The sequence below is a fragment of the Microtus oregoni genome, unplaced genomic scaffold, assembly GCF_018167655.1.
Source record: "Microtus oregoni isolate MIOR12 unplaced genomic scaffold, Mior012 000003F_ref0000135, whole genome shotgun sequence".
Classification (NCBI taxonomy): domain Eukaryota; kingdom Metazoa; phylum Chordata; class Mammalia; order Rodentia; family Cricetidae; genus Microtus; species Microtus oregoni.
In genome coordinates, this window is record NW_024543062.1 from 434,344 (window position 1) to 447,691 (window position 13,348).

Genomic DNA, 13,348 nt, shown 5'->3' on the forward strand with positions numbered 1-13,348 from the left:
CTCCCTTCCTCCCTCCCTCCCTCTTTTTTTTTGCGGGAGAGACAGTGTCTCTCATATGTAGCTTTTGTGGGCCTAGAATTCACTGTGTAGACCAGGCTGGCCTTGAACTCACAGCGCTCTCTCTGCCTCTGCCTTCTGAGTGCTGGGATTAAGGCACAGACTTTAAACGCACAGCATTCACGAGCTTTGTCTGGAGTTCCGGCGTTGTCACGGTCTTCTTGGGGTCTGAGTGGCCTTGAGTCCCCGTGCAGGGAGGTGGACGCTGTGCCTGCTGCAGGGTTAAGTTGCTGAGCCATGTGAATCATGTGCATTTTTGTTTGTCTTTGACCCGTGGGTGCCCAGGACTGATGCTCCAGTGGGCATGAGGCCTGCCTGCCCCCTCAGCCTTCTGCACCAGGAACATGTCCGGTGGTGTTAGCAGAAGTGCCCCTCACAGCCAAAGGGTGTGATCACTTAGGTCCCAGCTCACAAACAGGCACAAGGAGAGGAGACTGAGGAAGACTTGTGGTGGAAGTGGAAGAGAGTGGTGGCTTCTTGCTTTTCCAGTTGGGGTTGGAGAACAGGAATGTCACGTGCGTTCTTACGGGAGGCTCAGTTGGTGTCACCTCTCAGCATCTGTGGATTTGGAAGGACCAAGTTAGAACATGAGGGGGGCTGATGGTGCGGCGGGTAGCGGTGTTTACCGACTGGTGGTCCGGTGGAGTTTGTCACCCCCCACCAGACTTAGTGGGCCACCCTAAAGTTGGGGTCCTGGTTGTGGTGAAAGTGGGTCTTATCAGTCCAGTGCCTTTAGGGGCAGAAACCCCATGCCCCTGCGTGTTTTCTCTTGGATTTGAAGATGTTAGGTACTGCCAAGCTGGAGCTGCGCTTCCGTGTTCATCTTGTTCTGCAGAGGTTTTTAGCAGATCAAGGGATTACTGTCTTGGCTGTGGGGCCCTTTCTTCTTGTCTTGCTCAACAGCTCAGCAGCAGTGTAAAATAGCTCAAGATGTTGTGTGTTTGGGTTGAAGTTGGAAGGGACCAAAGAGCCTTCCCAACTCTGTCAACACAACCATGTGTTTAGACCAGAGACTTAGAGAAAGCCATCGGCGGAAGCCGGTCAGCTGGCCCTCTGATGGAAAAGAGGGATGGGGTGACGGAGAGATCATTTCATTGTCGTCAGTGCCCTTACCTACGGCCCATTTCAGTTTGCTGTTGCTGTAAAGTCGAACAAGGATTGGTCCTTGTCAGCCACCGGGCTGTGTCCCATGTGTAGGGTCTACAGGAACTGCATGCCTCTGGCCAGTAGAAATTGTAGGGTCCTTCCTCAGAATTTTGCTCGCCTGTCATTGCCCCCAGCCCTCCTCCTACCTAATGGTTGGAGAAGTGGACGGTACCCAAGGTGGGTGATGGCAGCAGAGGAAAGGGCCCGGACTGCCCCTCAGTGGGCAATCCAGGCTGTTCACGACAGATCAGAGGAGAGCTGGAATGTCACACAATGCCCAGGCCTGTGGGCAGTTGGCGCTTGGTCCTAGCAATTTCAGTTTTCTGGGCCACCGACAGGAATAAAAAGACAACCTGAGCTCCTCCTTGCGCCCACAATTTACCTGTTCTCAAAGAGATTTTTAAGGGCTGGGAAGATGCTCAGAGGCTGAAGCACTCGTTGCTCAAGCAAGAGAATCCAGCAGCCCCCAGCACCCACATAAAAGACAAGTGTGGTGGCGCACGCTTGTGATACCAGCGCTGGGCCACCCGGGGCTCTCCAGCCAACCAGCCTGGTCTACCTGGCAAGTCCCAGGTCCCATTGAGAGACTCCTGTCTTGAAAAAACAAGGTGGGGGCAGTGAGATGGGTAAAAGGCACTTGCTACCAAGCCTGGCTCCCTGAGTTCAATCCTTGGGACCCATAGGTAGGAGAGGACTGACTCTCATAAGCTGTCCTCAGACTGTCTCGTGTGTTCCTTGGCATGCTCATGTTCCAACACATAAACACATGCACGTGAAAGAAATTAAACCGTAAGTTTTGTTTGTTGTTTGTTTTTGGTGGCAGGAGTTGAGGATCCAAGGTCAAGGTTGACCCCTGGTTCCCGTCCTCACGCATACACACACATATGTACTCCACACACATGCACACACAACACACACAGCACATACATCCACACAAAATAAATAAAACCTACTTTAACTGCAGATACGGACTCAGACGAAGATGAAGACTTCTTGAAGAATGAGTGGTCTTCCCAAGGCCCCTCCAGCTCCAAACTGACCTCATCCCTCCTGTGTGGCATGGTGGCCAAGAACAGTAAGCCGGCCACTGGCCCCAAGCTGACCAAGAGGAGCCTGGCGGGCCCCCGGACTTTGAAACCCAAGGCGGCCAGCAGCAGGAAGCAGCCCTTCTGTTTGCTGCTCCGAGAGGCCCGCTCCTCCTTCAGCGACTCTTCCGAGGAGGATTCCTTTGATCAAGGTTACTAGCGCCAAACACAAAATAACCTTCCATGTTTTTAGAGCGAACGTGAGTGGGAGAGAGCGAGCAAGCGAGCGTGCGAGAGTGTGTGCAGCACAGCAGGGATGGCTGTAGCCGTCTAGGTTTTTGGCAGCGTAGTCTGCCCTATCCGCCTATATATTTTTGTGTTCGCTTTTTATTTTTACTTAAGCTTGTGATAACACCACTGGCCAGCCCTTAGGGAGGAGCTCTTACACGGACTCGTTTTAAGTCTCCCAGAATTTCTCACCCTCCTCCCTCTGCACCCCACTGGCCCTTCCCCAAGGGTCTCCCCTCCCCCAATCCCAAAGCCTAACTTTGTCCTCTCAAGACCCCCAGGCCGGCCTGGGCTTTTTCTTGGCATGAGCCTGGCGGAGGCTTGCCCAGGGAGCATTTTGTAAAAACGGACTTCTCGTGTGGGCGTGTGACTTGCTGTTTGTACCGCGATTTTGGTAATACCAAGCTTTATTAAACATACCGAGTTCATTTTTAACTAAACTGTGTGCCTCGTTTCTCTTGCTATGTCCTTAACGAGACGTTAGGTTGCCGTTTCCCCTCCATCCCTTCCTCCCTCCCCTCCTCTCTTCTGCTCCTCCTCCCCACTCCAGAAGCCATAGACATGGGGGGACTGCTCTTCTGTTACTCCCTGGTATCTTTGGCATCCATTCCATTTTTCAGGTGTACAGTCAAGTGTTTCATCTATCTGTTTTTGTTTTTTTTTGTTTTTTTTTTTCTTTTTTCTTTTAAAGCTGCTTGTCTGTGTTTTATTTTTTTTCTGGAAGCTTCTGCTACTACCCACCAGTGGTTAAAGAAAAAAAAAAAACAAGATCTTACCAGTACTTGTCTGCTAACACATATTTCTGTTTTGAAGGGCATGTGGGCAGTACAGGACCAAGGCCTTTTGGCCTTCTCATTGATTTTTGGGGTTTTGGGGTTTTGGGTTTTTTTGATTTTGTTTTGTTTTTCTTGTTCAATTTTGAAAGCGTTGGCTCGGTTGCCACGTTGAGGGTCAGAGATGGTCTTCCTTGGGGTCCAGGCTCAGCCTGGGGGTCCACCACCAGAGAACATTCTGGCTCCCACTTTCCAACTTCAGAGTTGCAGCCTGCGGTTAGAAATCCAAGAGCCCTCAGGCCCTTCAATCAGAAAATGTCCCTGCGAGGGAAGAAAGCGAGACTGCCCATCACCCCCTGGCTAGGGTCTGCTTCAGGGTAAATTCCCTTGAGAGCTAGAGTTTGGAAGTCCCCTGACGGGTAACAACACGCTACCTGTTCCCTGAGCAACATGGCCCCAGATGTGGGGAGGAAGGTCATAGGAGAGTCACCCCTGGGGCCAGGACCCTGCCCCTTTCTTCCAGTCTTCCCACACAGTTCCCGGTCAACCTCCTCTCCTCCCACACCTGCCTTCCCAATTGGCAGAGATGGATTTTGGGTTAACTGAATGATGGCACCAAAGGAGCCTGGTGCTCTTTGGGCCATTCCTGTCATATCTAAGCCAAGACAACCTGGGCTACAAAGACAGGTCACCTGTCTCCTGTCAGAGCCCCCCTCACCCTGGCCTTCTGCAGATGAGATTGGTTGGCCCCTTCTCCCCTCCCCATGACTTGGGGTGGGTACCTCAGGGTCCCAGCCCCAAAGTTTTTGAGCTCCTCCTGCTCCACCACAGCCCACACAGAAGCAGGCATCCCCAGTCCTCCTAGACAGCATCAAGGGACCCGAGCCCAGGCAGGATTTGGAGGGGTGAGGGCTCCCCAGATTGCCCCTACCATGCAAGGCAAACCCAGCTGGTGAGGTCTGCCCAGAAAGGACTGTTTGGGTACTAGGGCCTCCCTGCCCCTTCGGTACTAAACACTTAATTGGCGTGGCTTTTCTCGTATGTCTGCTTTTCTCCTCCCAGCAGCTTGACCATCCCTCCAACCCTTGACCCCTACCCATGATGCTTTGAGTGTCTGTTTCGGTCTCTCGCATTTGCTCTCACGCTGCACTTGGACGCAAAGCGAAGGCTGGGAGTAGGGCAGACGGCGTAGCGGGTTACTGAGTTTGAGTCTGAGCCTGGCTCGTTGCTCCGTAGGTAGGCAAAAAACGTTTTCCTTTTCTCTTCTCTGTTTATCCCCCCTCCTCGGGGTCTGCCCCCACCGGGTCTGGCAGCAGCACATCGCTTTGGCCTTGATCAGGTTTTGGGAAGTCAAGAACCCAACCCCTTGCCCTCCTGAGCCAGGATAGTAAAAAAAAAATACATATATTGACATTAAAGTTTTTGCTTTTCCTCCTTCGTTCCCTTGAGAATTTTTGTTGGGATTTCTCTCCCCCTCTGCCCTAGCAAGCTCTGTGGATCCAGTATAGACAGGTCCAGAAGTTCTTGACACCCCTTGTCCCTTCAAGGTCTCTCAGCTTTCCCTGTCCTCATAGATGCTGGCCCAGTCAGACTAGACACTGCCTGAGTCTTGACAGGCACCCCACTTTTGAGGCCCACAGGAGACCTCAGGATAATCCAGTTTCCCTCTTGGGAAAAAAAAAAAGCACCCATTCTGGGCCTCTGCCTTCTGGAATGTTCTACAGCATCAGAATGCTGAGACCAACCTGCTCCTGTCTTTCTGGGATCTGACTGTTGCTCCCAGAAACCCCAGAGCAGAGACTCAAACTCGCCTCCCCGATGGTGATACCTACTGCCTGAGATTCCTGGGAAGAATGTTCTGGACTTCCAGTCTCCACAGCTGAGCAGCCAGGACAGAGGGGAAGTTTTTAGAAAAGGGGAAATTCCCAGTTCCCATCCCAGCCAGTCACCCTCCCCATCCCTTGCCCACCCTACCCAAATTGGCCAACTCTCCAGGGAGGCCTGATGTGGGGGTTACCCAGGCGCTGCCGAAAAAGTCTGCCTACACTTTAGCCTGCTTTGCCGCTGTGGCCCACTGGGGCGGAGACAGAACCATGTGACGTCGCAATGTGATTGATCGCAAGTGCGCACTGCCTGCCTGCCCCTGCCTGCCCTGCTGGCATCCCCAGCCTGCTTCATCCATCACTCTGGGAACACCTCCCACCTCACACCCTCTTAACCAACCTCCCTGGCTTGCTCTCTCTCTTTCTCTGCTTCCCTCTATCCAGCCCCTATGCAGACCCTCCTTTAGCAATTCCCACCTCCCCTCCCAAGCTGGCTGGCCTGGCAGAAACTAGGATTCTCTGCCATAGACAAGGTTAGGTAGGCCTCTACCCTCTGGCAGTCCTGGTACCATCTGCAGCCACTAGTTCATCTAACAAAGCGGTGGTGTGGACCTTAGCAGGAAGAGCAGTGTTTGACGACTGTGTCCAACCCTCACATCTAGGGTGTGTGTCTTGATATGTGGGCCCCAGCACACAAGCCCTTGAGGCATTCACACCTGGTGCCACCTGCTCCTTGGTGCCATTTCCCTTGGAAGGTCATAAGCCAGTCTGTACCTTAGGGAGTCCTCACTTTGGGGTGGAGAATGTGGTTGCCCGTCTGGAGTAGCTCTGATGGTTGCACTGTTTTCTGTCAGCCCCACTGCCAGCCTAGCGGGGGATGCCAGCCCTTGAGCCAGCAGGGCCAGTTGCTGGGTGAAGTTGTCCTGTTACCCAACAGAGACGTGGGTAAGACCTGGACTGGACATCTTTAGCCTGCACTGCTGCCTGAGGGCTTGGCCTTGGGAGGGGGGGGCTCACCTCCCTATTTCCACATGGGCTGGTTTGCCTGCCCCCAAGCATTCAAAGTCCAGATCCTGACACTGTTTCTTTTTCTTTTTAAAACTGGGTCTCACTGTGTTGCCCAGGGTGGCCTTGAACTCACAATTCTGCCTCAGCCTCAGTGTTTGGACCACAGGCATGTGCCACCATACCAGGCCATGTCACATGGGATCCTGTGTGGACCCTCTTAACCAGGCTGGTGGGCTGGAGGGTCACCTCAGGCTCAGAGAGGCTCCCTAGCGTGGGGGTGTTAGATTCTAGCTTTGTTTAGGGACTAAGCTACGAGGGTCCCCTAGACTCCAGGAAGGAGAGAGAAATTTCTGGTTTCTGCCAACAGCCCTCCCCACCTCTCCCAACCTCTTCCTGTCCAAAAATGCTATAGGCCCCTTGTCTAGATTCTCCCAGCTGAGCCCAGCCCTCTCTCCGCTTCTCCCTTCCTCTACCTCTCTGTTCTTTCCTCTTTCCTTCCTCAGCCTCCATGTCTATGTCGGGGCGTGTGTGCGCGTGTGTGAACCATGACGAGCGCTGTCTCCTGTTTTTGTCTGTCTGTGTGTCTGTCCCCCACCCACAGCACAGGTGCATGTTGGTGCTGCCCTCCCAGAAGCCCATCCCGACACCCAGAGCCTCCCCTCTCCCTTCCCCAGGCTGCCCAGGCTACTCCTGTGTGGCCCTGGGCCATGGGTGGGACTGTGGGCTGGTTCTGGACCCTCCCCCAGCGACCCTTGGTGAGGACAGAGACTGGAGCCAGGGTGGGCGGTGGGAGGAGGTGGGGGCAGCTCGCACCCAGGTCAGGACCTTGATTTGTTCCTTGTTTTCTGCACACCAGATGACAGCTCAGAAGAGGATGAGGATGAGGAGCTGGAGGAGGAGGAAGAAGACGAAGAGGAAACCCTTGGTAGCTATAGGCTGGGTGCTGGGGAACATGCCCTGTCGCCGGGCCTGGAGGAGAGTGGACTGGGCCTGCTGGCTCGCTTTGCGGCCAGCGCCCTCCCCAGCCCTATTGTGGGGCCGCCCCTGTCTGTGGTGCAGCTGGAAGCCGAGCAGAAGGCTCGCAAGAAAGAGGAACGGCAGAGCTTAATGGGTGAGTGTCGCTGGCTGTGAGACGGGTTCTGTGGACCCATCACAAAGACAGAGAGACTGAGGCTCAGTGGCGGGGGGGCCTTACCTGAACAGAATGGGGCTGCTACACTCTTGGGCTTTCACTTTCTAGGAGGGGTTACCATGGTCAAAGGAACAGCTTTCTTCACCCCCGTGCTGTCCTTAAAGATGCTGGTATCTTGAGGGTCTCCAGGAGCTCAGGGGAGGCCACTCTAGGCTAGCGACCTCTAGGGAGAGAAAGAGTGACAGGGGTACAGTTCACTGGAGAAGTTCTGTGAGTCCAGCAAGCAGGGGTGGGGGTGGCCTTGATGGCCTCCTGAAGCTAGGAACTGGAGGAGTCAGGGTTGGCAGACTGCTTTAGTGGGTTGAGGACATGACATGAATTGGGGCCTGAAGCTCAGTCTGACCCCACCTCACTTTCGTTATATCCCTGAATCTAGTCCCTGTGTCCCTGATGTGTCCCCAGCATAGTTAAACCAGATAGGATGGTGCACGTCCTTAATCCCAGCACGTGGGAGGCAGGAGAATGGTCAGGAATTCAACATAGCAAGTTGGAGACCAGCCTAGAGTATATGAGTCCCTGTCTCGAGTGGGGGCCGTGGAGTAGGTGTGAGTCCGAGTCCCTGTCTCGAGTGGGGGCCGTGGAGTAGGCGTGAGCCCTTTCTGGAAGAGGCAGAGAAGCTCCCTGGGGTTTTTTCCCAAGTCATCCCCAATTCTCCAGCCCACAGCACCTTTCTTCGCCCCTAAGACTCCCCACCTATTGCCCTGCCTTTCTGAGACTTTCACCTTTGCTGTACCTGTCTTGTTCTCCGAGTGTTAGGGATTTCAGCATATACTTCAATCCATTCTCATTTGTTTCAGTAGATGATTGTTTATTCTTCAACAGTTGTACACACATCAAAACAGTGTATCTTGGTCACATCTACCACCACTCCATTAATTAAATCATTTTTTAGAGTTTTACTTTTATCTACTTTGCTTGTATGTGTCTGGGTGCCTGCGTGGCACAGCAGACAGTCCTGAGGTCAGGTCCTGGGAATTGAACTCAGGTCGTCAGGCTTGGTGGCAGGCACCTTTTTCTGTTGAGTCATCTTCTTGGCCTCTAGTTGTTTGTTCAGGCTTCTTCAACCCCTCCTCCATTTTTCTGGCATGTGGTTTGTTCAGGTCTTGCCTCTGGGTATCAATCCTTCTGGAAATTGTACCAAAGTATCCTGAGCCTAAATCTTCCGTTTCTTCAGCTTGGGGCCTTCAGGCGTTTTAATAGATAATCTATGGAGGTCACCTGGTGCTGACGTGACAGACAGCGGAGCTCACCTCTCCTCCCATTCCATTTGTGGTGTCCTACATCCAGAGTTCTCCCACAGCAGCTTCGAGCCTCAGAAGGAAACGTTCATGTTAGAGCAGCTGTACGCAGGCCTTTCTCTATCCAGCCAGCCGTGCACGGTGCTGAGCCACCAGCGAAGATAGCGCAAGATACTTTAGTCTTGTAGAGTCCCCTGTTGGGTCACATCATCACCAGAAAATAGTAACAAAGGTGTCCCTCAGGGCAGCTGACTCCTAAATGACTTCGGAGGCACAGGTTTCTCAATACTTACTCAGTTATACATCCAGGCTGTTACTAGACCGCTTCTTATCATGGACGCTAACGTGAATAAAGAATAAGACTCCTCTGAAGGAGCAGCGAGCACTCTTAACTGCTGGACCCTCTCTCCAGCCCCTGTTACAAGTATATGGGTCTTTCACCCATGTGTATGTTGGTTCACACTTAGGGAAGAAGAAAGCATCAGCTTCCACGGAGATAGATGGAGTCACAGATGATTGTGAGCCAGCAAGCACATGAGAGCTGAGAACCAAACTCAGGTCCTCTGGAAGAGCAGCCAGTGCTCTTAAGCACTGAGCCATCTCTCCAGCTACTGCCCCCTCTCCATACTTTGAATGTCATAGGGTCTGTAGTAATTTATCTTCTTTTAGTGCCGATACATCCCTTGATCAGCCTGCATAGAACTTACCTGTTGCATGAATCCCCCCCTTCTTTCGTTCTTTGTTACGTTTGTTTTGTGTACATATGTGTATGGACCTGCCATCAGAAGACAGCTTTCGGGAGCTGGTTCTCTCCACAGTGTGAATTCCAGGGGCTCGGGTTCAGCTCATCAGGCCTGAGGTCAGGTTTCCTTACTTGCTGATGTGTGGCACCAGCCCGGGTTCATTGATTGATTTCTGTTCTTTGCTTTCTTCTTTTTCCTTTGGGCAAGTCAGTCATCTGCAGCCAGTTCCTGTTTTGCAGGGTAGACACTTGGGTGGTCGATTTGAGACCTTGCTCTTTTCCAGTAGAAACATTGTTCAAAGCTATAAAACCTCCCGGAAAACACAGATTCTCACACAGGCTGATGCTTCGGGGCTTCTCAGTAGTCAGGGATCATTCTAAATTTCTCTTGGGATTTCTACTCTGATCCAGTGATGACTCAGAAAGTCATCTCCAGACATTTGAGGGTCGCTGCTTGGCCTTCTTGTGGATCTCTGCTTGGATTCCATTCTAGTTGGAAAGCCCATTCTATCATTTCAACGGAAAGAAAATGAATCTGAAGCTCTGTGGTGCTCCCAGGAAGTAAACACATATTACGTACTGATAGTCTGTTAACTGTTAGTCACGCCGGTGGGATTCTGTGCAGTTCAGATGTGCTCTCTCCATCATTCTGCTAGAGATTGGTGCTAACATCTGCAACTAGAATGTGCAGAATTCGCTTTTGCCTCTTTTAATTCTGTCAGGTTTTGCTTTACACATTTTTAGCACTGTTTCTGAGTGCATACATAGTCTTGATTATTTTGTTACCTTCTTGATCATCATTGTTACCAAGTATTCCTTTCTCCCTCCAGGAAGATGTCTTGTTCTAAAATACACTTTTATTTGATATTACCTAGTCATTCTGGTGTTCTTTTTTTTGAAGGTTTATTTATGTATATGAGTGTTCTAGCTGCATGTATGCCTGCGTGCCACAATAGGGCACCAGATCTCATTATAGATGGTTGTGAGTCACCATGTGGTTGCTGGGAATTGAACTCAGGACCTCTGGAAGAGCAGTCACTGAGCCAACTCTTAGCTGCTGAGCCATCTCTCCAGCCCCCTGGTGTTCTTTCTTTAATTTTTAAAAATGTATCATTGTGTAGGTGATGTATACACATGGGCATGTGTATCCCAGTGCATGTGATGGAATGGGAGGACCGAAGTTGTCTTCTGATCTCTGTCCTGTGTTGTGTGCACACCCACCTCCCTCCCTCCCTCCCTCCCTCCCTCCCTCCCTCTCTCCCTCCCTCCCAACAAACAAATCCTCTCATTCTTTCTAAGCAGCTACTTCTTCCCATCCTGTGGATTCCCGTTTCTGACACTGCACAGCATTGAGGCCCTGTAATAAATACATAGCCTTGTGTGCTTGGCACCTTTCATTCACCACAGTGTTTTTGAAGTTTGTCTGCGTGGTAACAGTTGCTAGGACGTCATCGATTTATAAGCCACATGGTTCATCTCTGTACCACATCCACTCCTTAGTTGATGCCTATTTGAGTGGTTTCCATTTTTAGGCTTTTATAGCTATTGCTGCTTTAAATGTCTGCATGCAGGTGTTTTTTTTTTTCTCTTTGTTTTTGTAGGCGTGAGGAAATGTTTTAATTCTTCTATACTTGAATTGCTCAGTGATTTGGGAACTTTGTTTAGCCTTTTGAGGAACTAATAAACCTTTCTCTTTTTATTTTTAAAGATTTTTTTTAACTATGTGTGTTTGTGTGTGTGTGTGTGAGAGAGAGAGAGAGAGAGAGAGAGAGAGAGAGAGAGAGAGAATGTGCACTTGAGTGCAGATGCGTACAGAGGGCAGGAAGGAGCTGGTGGTAATGAGCCTCCCGTATGGGTGCTGGGAACTGAACTTGCAATAGTAGTACATGCCTGTAACCTGAGTCATCTTTACAGCTGTTTGTTTTAGTTATTATTATGTGCGTGTGTGTGTGTGTTTGTGTGTATATGCACACCACTACATGCATGTGGAGGTCAGAGGACAACTTTATAGGTTCAGTTTTCTCCTACCTTTGCCTGTGTCCTGGGGATCAAGCTATGTTGGCTAAGCTTGTGCAACAAGGGCCTTAACCCGCCAAGCTATCTTACTGAGCTCGCTGAGCTGTCTTACTGATAAAAGACAATTTAAGAGGAAAAAAAGAGTTTATTTTAGCTCGCAATTATAGTTTACAGTCTTCAAAGCAGGACAGTCAAAGTGGCAGGGACATCACAGAGCTGAGCACATTTTCAGCCACAGTTAAGAGCAGGGAGAAAAACGAATGCATGAGCTTTGTTGCTCAGCCTAGGGGATGACGCCACCCACAGTGGGCTGGATCTTCTTACCTCAGTTAATATAATAAAGACGATACCCACGGACATGCCCACAGGCCAACTTGATCCAGACAATCCCTCCTTAGGACTCTTCCCAGGTGACCAAAGCTGAGTTGACCTATAAGGACTTGTCTAGAGCAGGTCCCTATAGCTCTGGGGGGTCAGTAAACCCTTATTTCCAGTTCTGCAGTTTCCAGTTGGCAGTTTCTTTAATGGTCTCATTTCTTTAGTGAAATTTCCATGCATTGAAAACTGATTTTGGGGCTGGGGATTTGCTCAGTTGGTAGACTGTTTAGCACGCACAGGTCTCTGAATGTCACCCACACGTAAACTAGGCGTGATGGTGCACTTTGCTCTAGAGACGGAGGGAGGTGGGTCAGAAGTTCAAGGTCATCCTAACACTGGGTTTGATGCAGAAGTAGGCTACTTGAGACAGAGGTGGAAGGGGAGGGATATGAATTGGGGTTTTTTTTTGCTCTTACTCTGTAGCCCAGGCTGGCCTGAAATTTGTGCTCTTCCTAACCCAGCCCTGGATGCTCAGGTTGCAGGCTTATGATGCCTGGCTGCCGTGGCGGCATCGGAGAGTTCGTTGGTCAGCCCGTGTTAGCTTTATCTTAGGGTCAGGTTCTTTGTGTCTTGTGGGTTTGTGTGTGAGCATTATGGAGGAGGAGTTGGTCAGAGAGAGAACTTCTTTATTTTTCATAAGTGAGTATTTCTCTTCTTTCAGTAAATAGAAATTTAACAGGACTTACTTGGTCTTTCTTGTCTTTGTTCATGTTGTGTGTGTTTATGTGTGTGAGTACATGCACACGCGTGTGTGTGTGTGGCATATGGAGGCTGGACGGTAACCTCCAGTTTCATTCCCCAGTTTTCTGAGGCAGCACCTCTCACTGCCTGGCACTCGCTCCCTAAGGAGGCTAGGCCGGAGCCCCTGTCTCTGCACCCCCAGCTCTTGGTTCACAGGTCACTACCACACCTGGCTTTCTTACTTAGGCGCTGGGAATTGGACTCAAGTCCTTGGGCTCTCAAGACCGAACCCTCCCCGTGTCCTCCAGGGCAGTTTCTGCTGACCGGGCCGCTCTGAGTTTGTTCTGTGGGTAGTTGGCTGTAGGCTCGTTCTCAGGTGCTGCTAGGCGCAGTTTGGAATGGCCTCTCCTCTGCTAGTTCTTTAGGTCTGTCTTTCCTGATGTCTGAGGTCAAGATTAATTTTGTTGGCATGCTTCCACCACGCTTCCACCTCGCCCTGAATTCCTGAGTAGGGGGTGCAAGGCCGAGGTCTGACCCCTGTAGCTTTAGCTTTTCTCCCAAGAACACTTTCTCCAGTGTTTTCCAGCAGGGATCGTGCACCGAGGATGACCTTGAACTCCTGCCTTTGCCTCCCAAGTGCTTGAGATTGTGGACCTGTGTTATCAGGCAGGTTTTATGCTGTGCTGGGGACAGCACCCAGGGCTTTGGGCTTGCTAGGCTAGCAACTCTTTTGTTGTTGTTTGTTTGTTTTTCTGTTGTTGAAGACAGGGTTTCTCTGTGTAGCCCTGGTTGTCCTGGAACTCGCTCTTGTAGACCAGGCTGGCCTCGATCTCAGAGACCTGCCTGCCTCTACCTCCCAAGTACTGGGATTAAAGGCCGTGCGCCACCATTGCCTAGCTATAGGCTAGAAGCTCTTGACTGCTGTGCCACACTCCAGAGCCCCCAAAGCTCACAATGCCCCAGCTCTATGGCCTGAACGCT

At 51.1% G+C, this 13,348-nt stretch overlaps 1 protein-coding gene across 7 annotated transcripts in view; it reads left to right on the forward strand.

The window, feature by feature from the left end:
- Positions 1-13,348, forward strand: part of LOC121445102 (trinucleotide repeat-containing gene 18 protein) — a 92,031-nt gene that overhangs the window by 56,951 nt on the left and 21,732 nt on the right. For 6 of the 7 annotated variants that reach the window (XM_041647102.1, XM_041647115.1, XM_041647107.1 and 3 more), the window contains 2 exons: positions 2,168-2,440; positions 6,977-7,231. In XM_041647102.1, coding sequence (XP_041503036.1) covers positions 2,168-2,440; positions 6,977-7,231 — 528 coding nt within the window. Of the gene's footprint in view, positions 1-2,167; positions 2,945-6,976; positions 7,232-13,348 lie in introns of those variants that run through there. The other variant, XM_041647144.1, reaches the window with a different exon arrangement.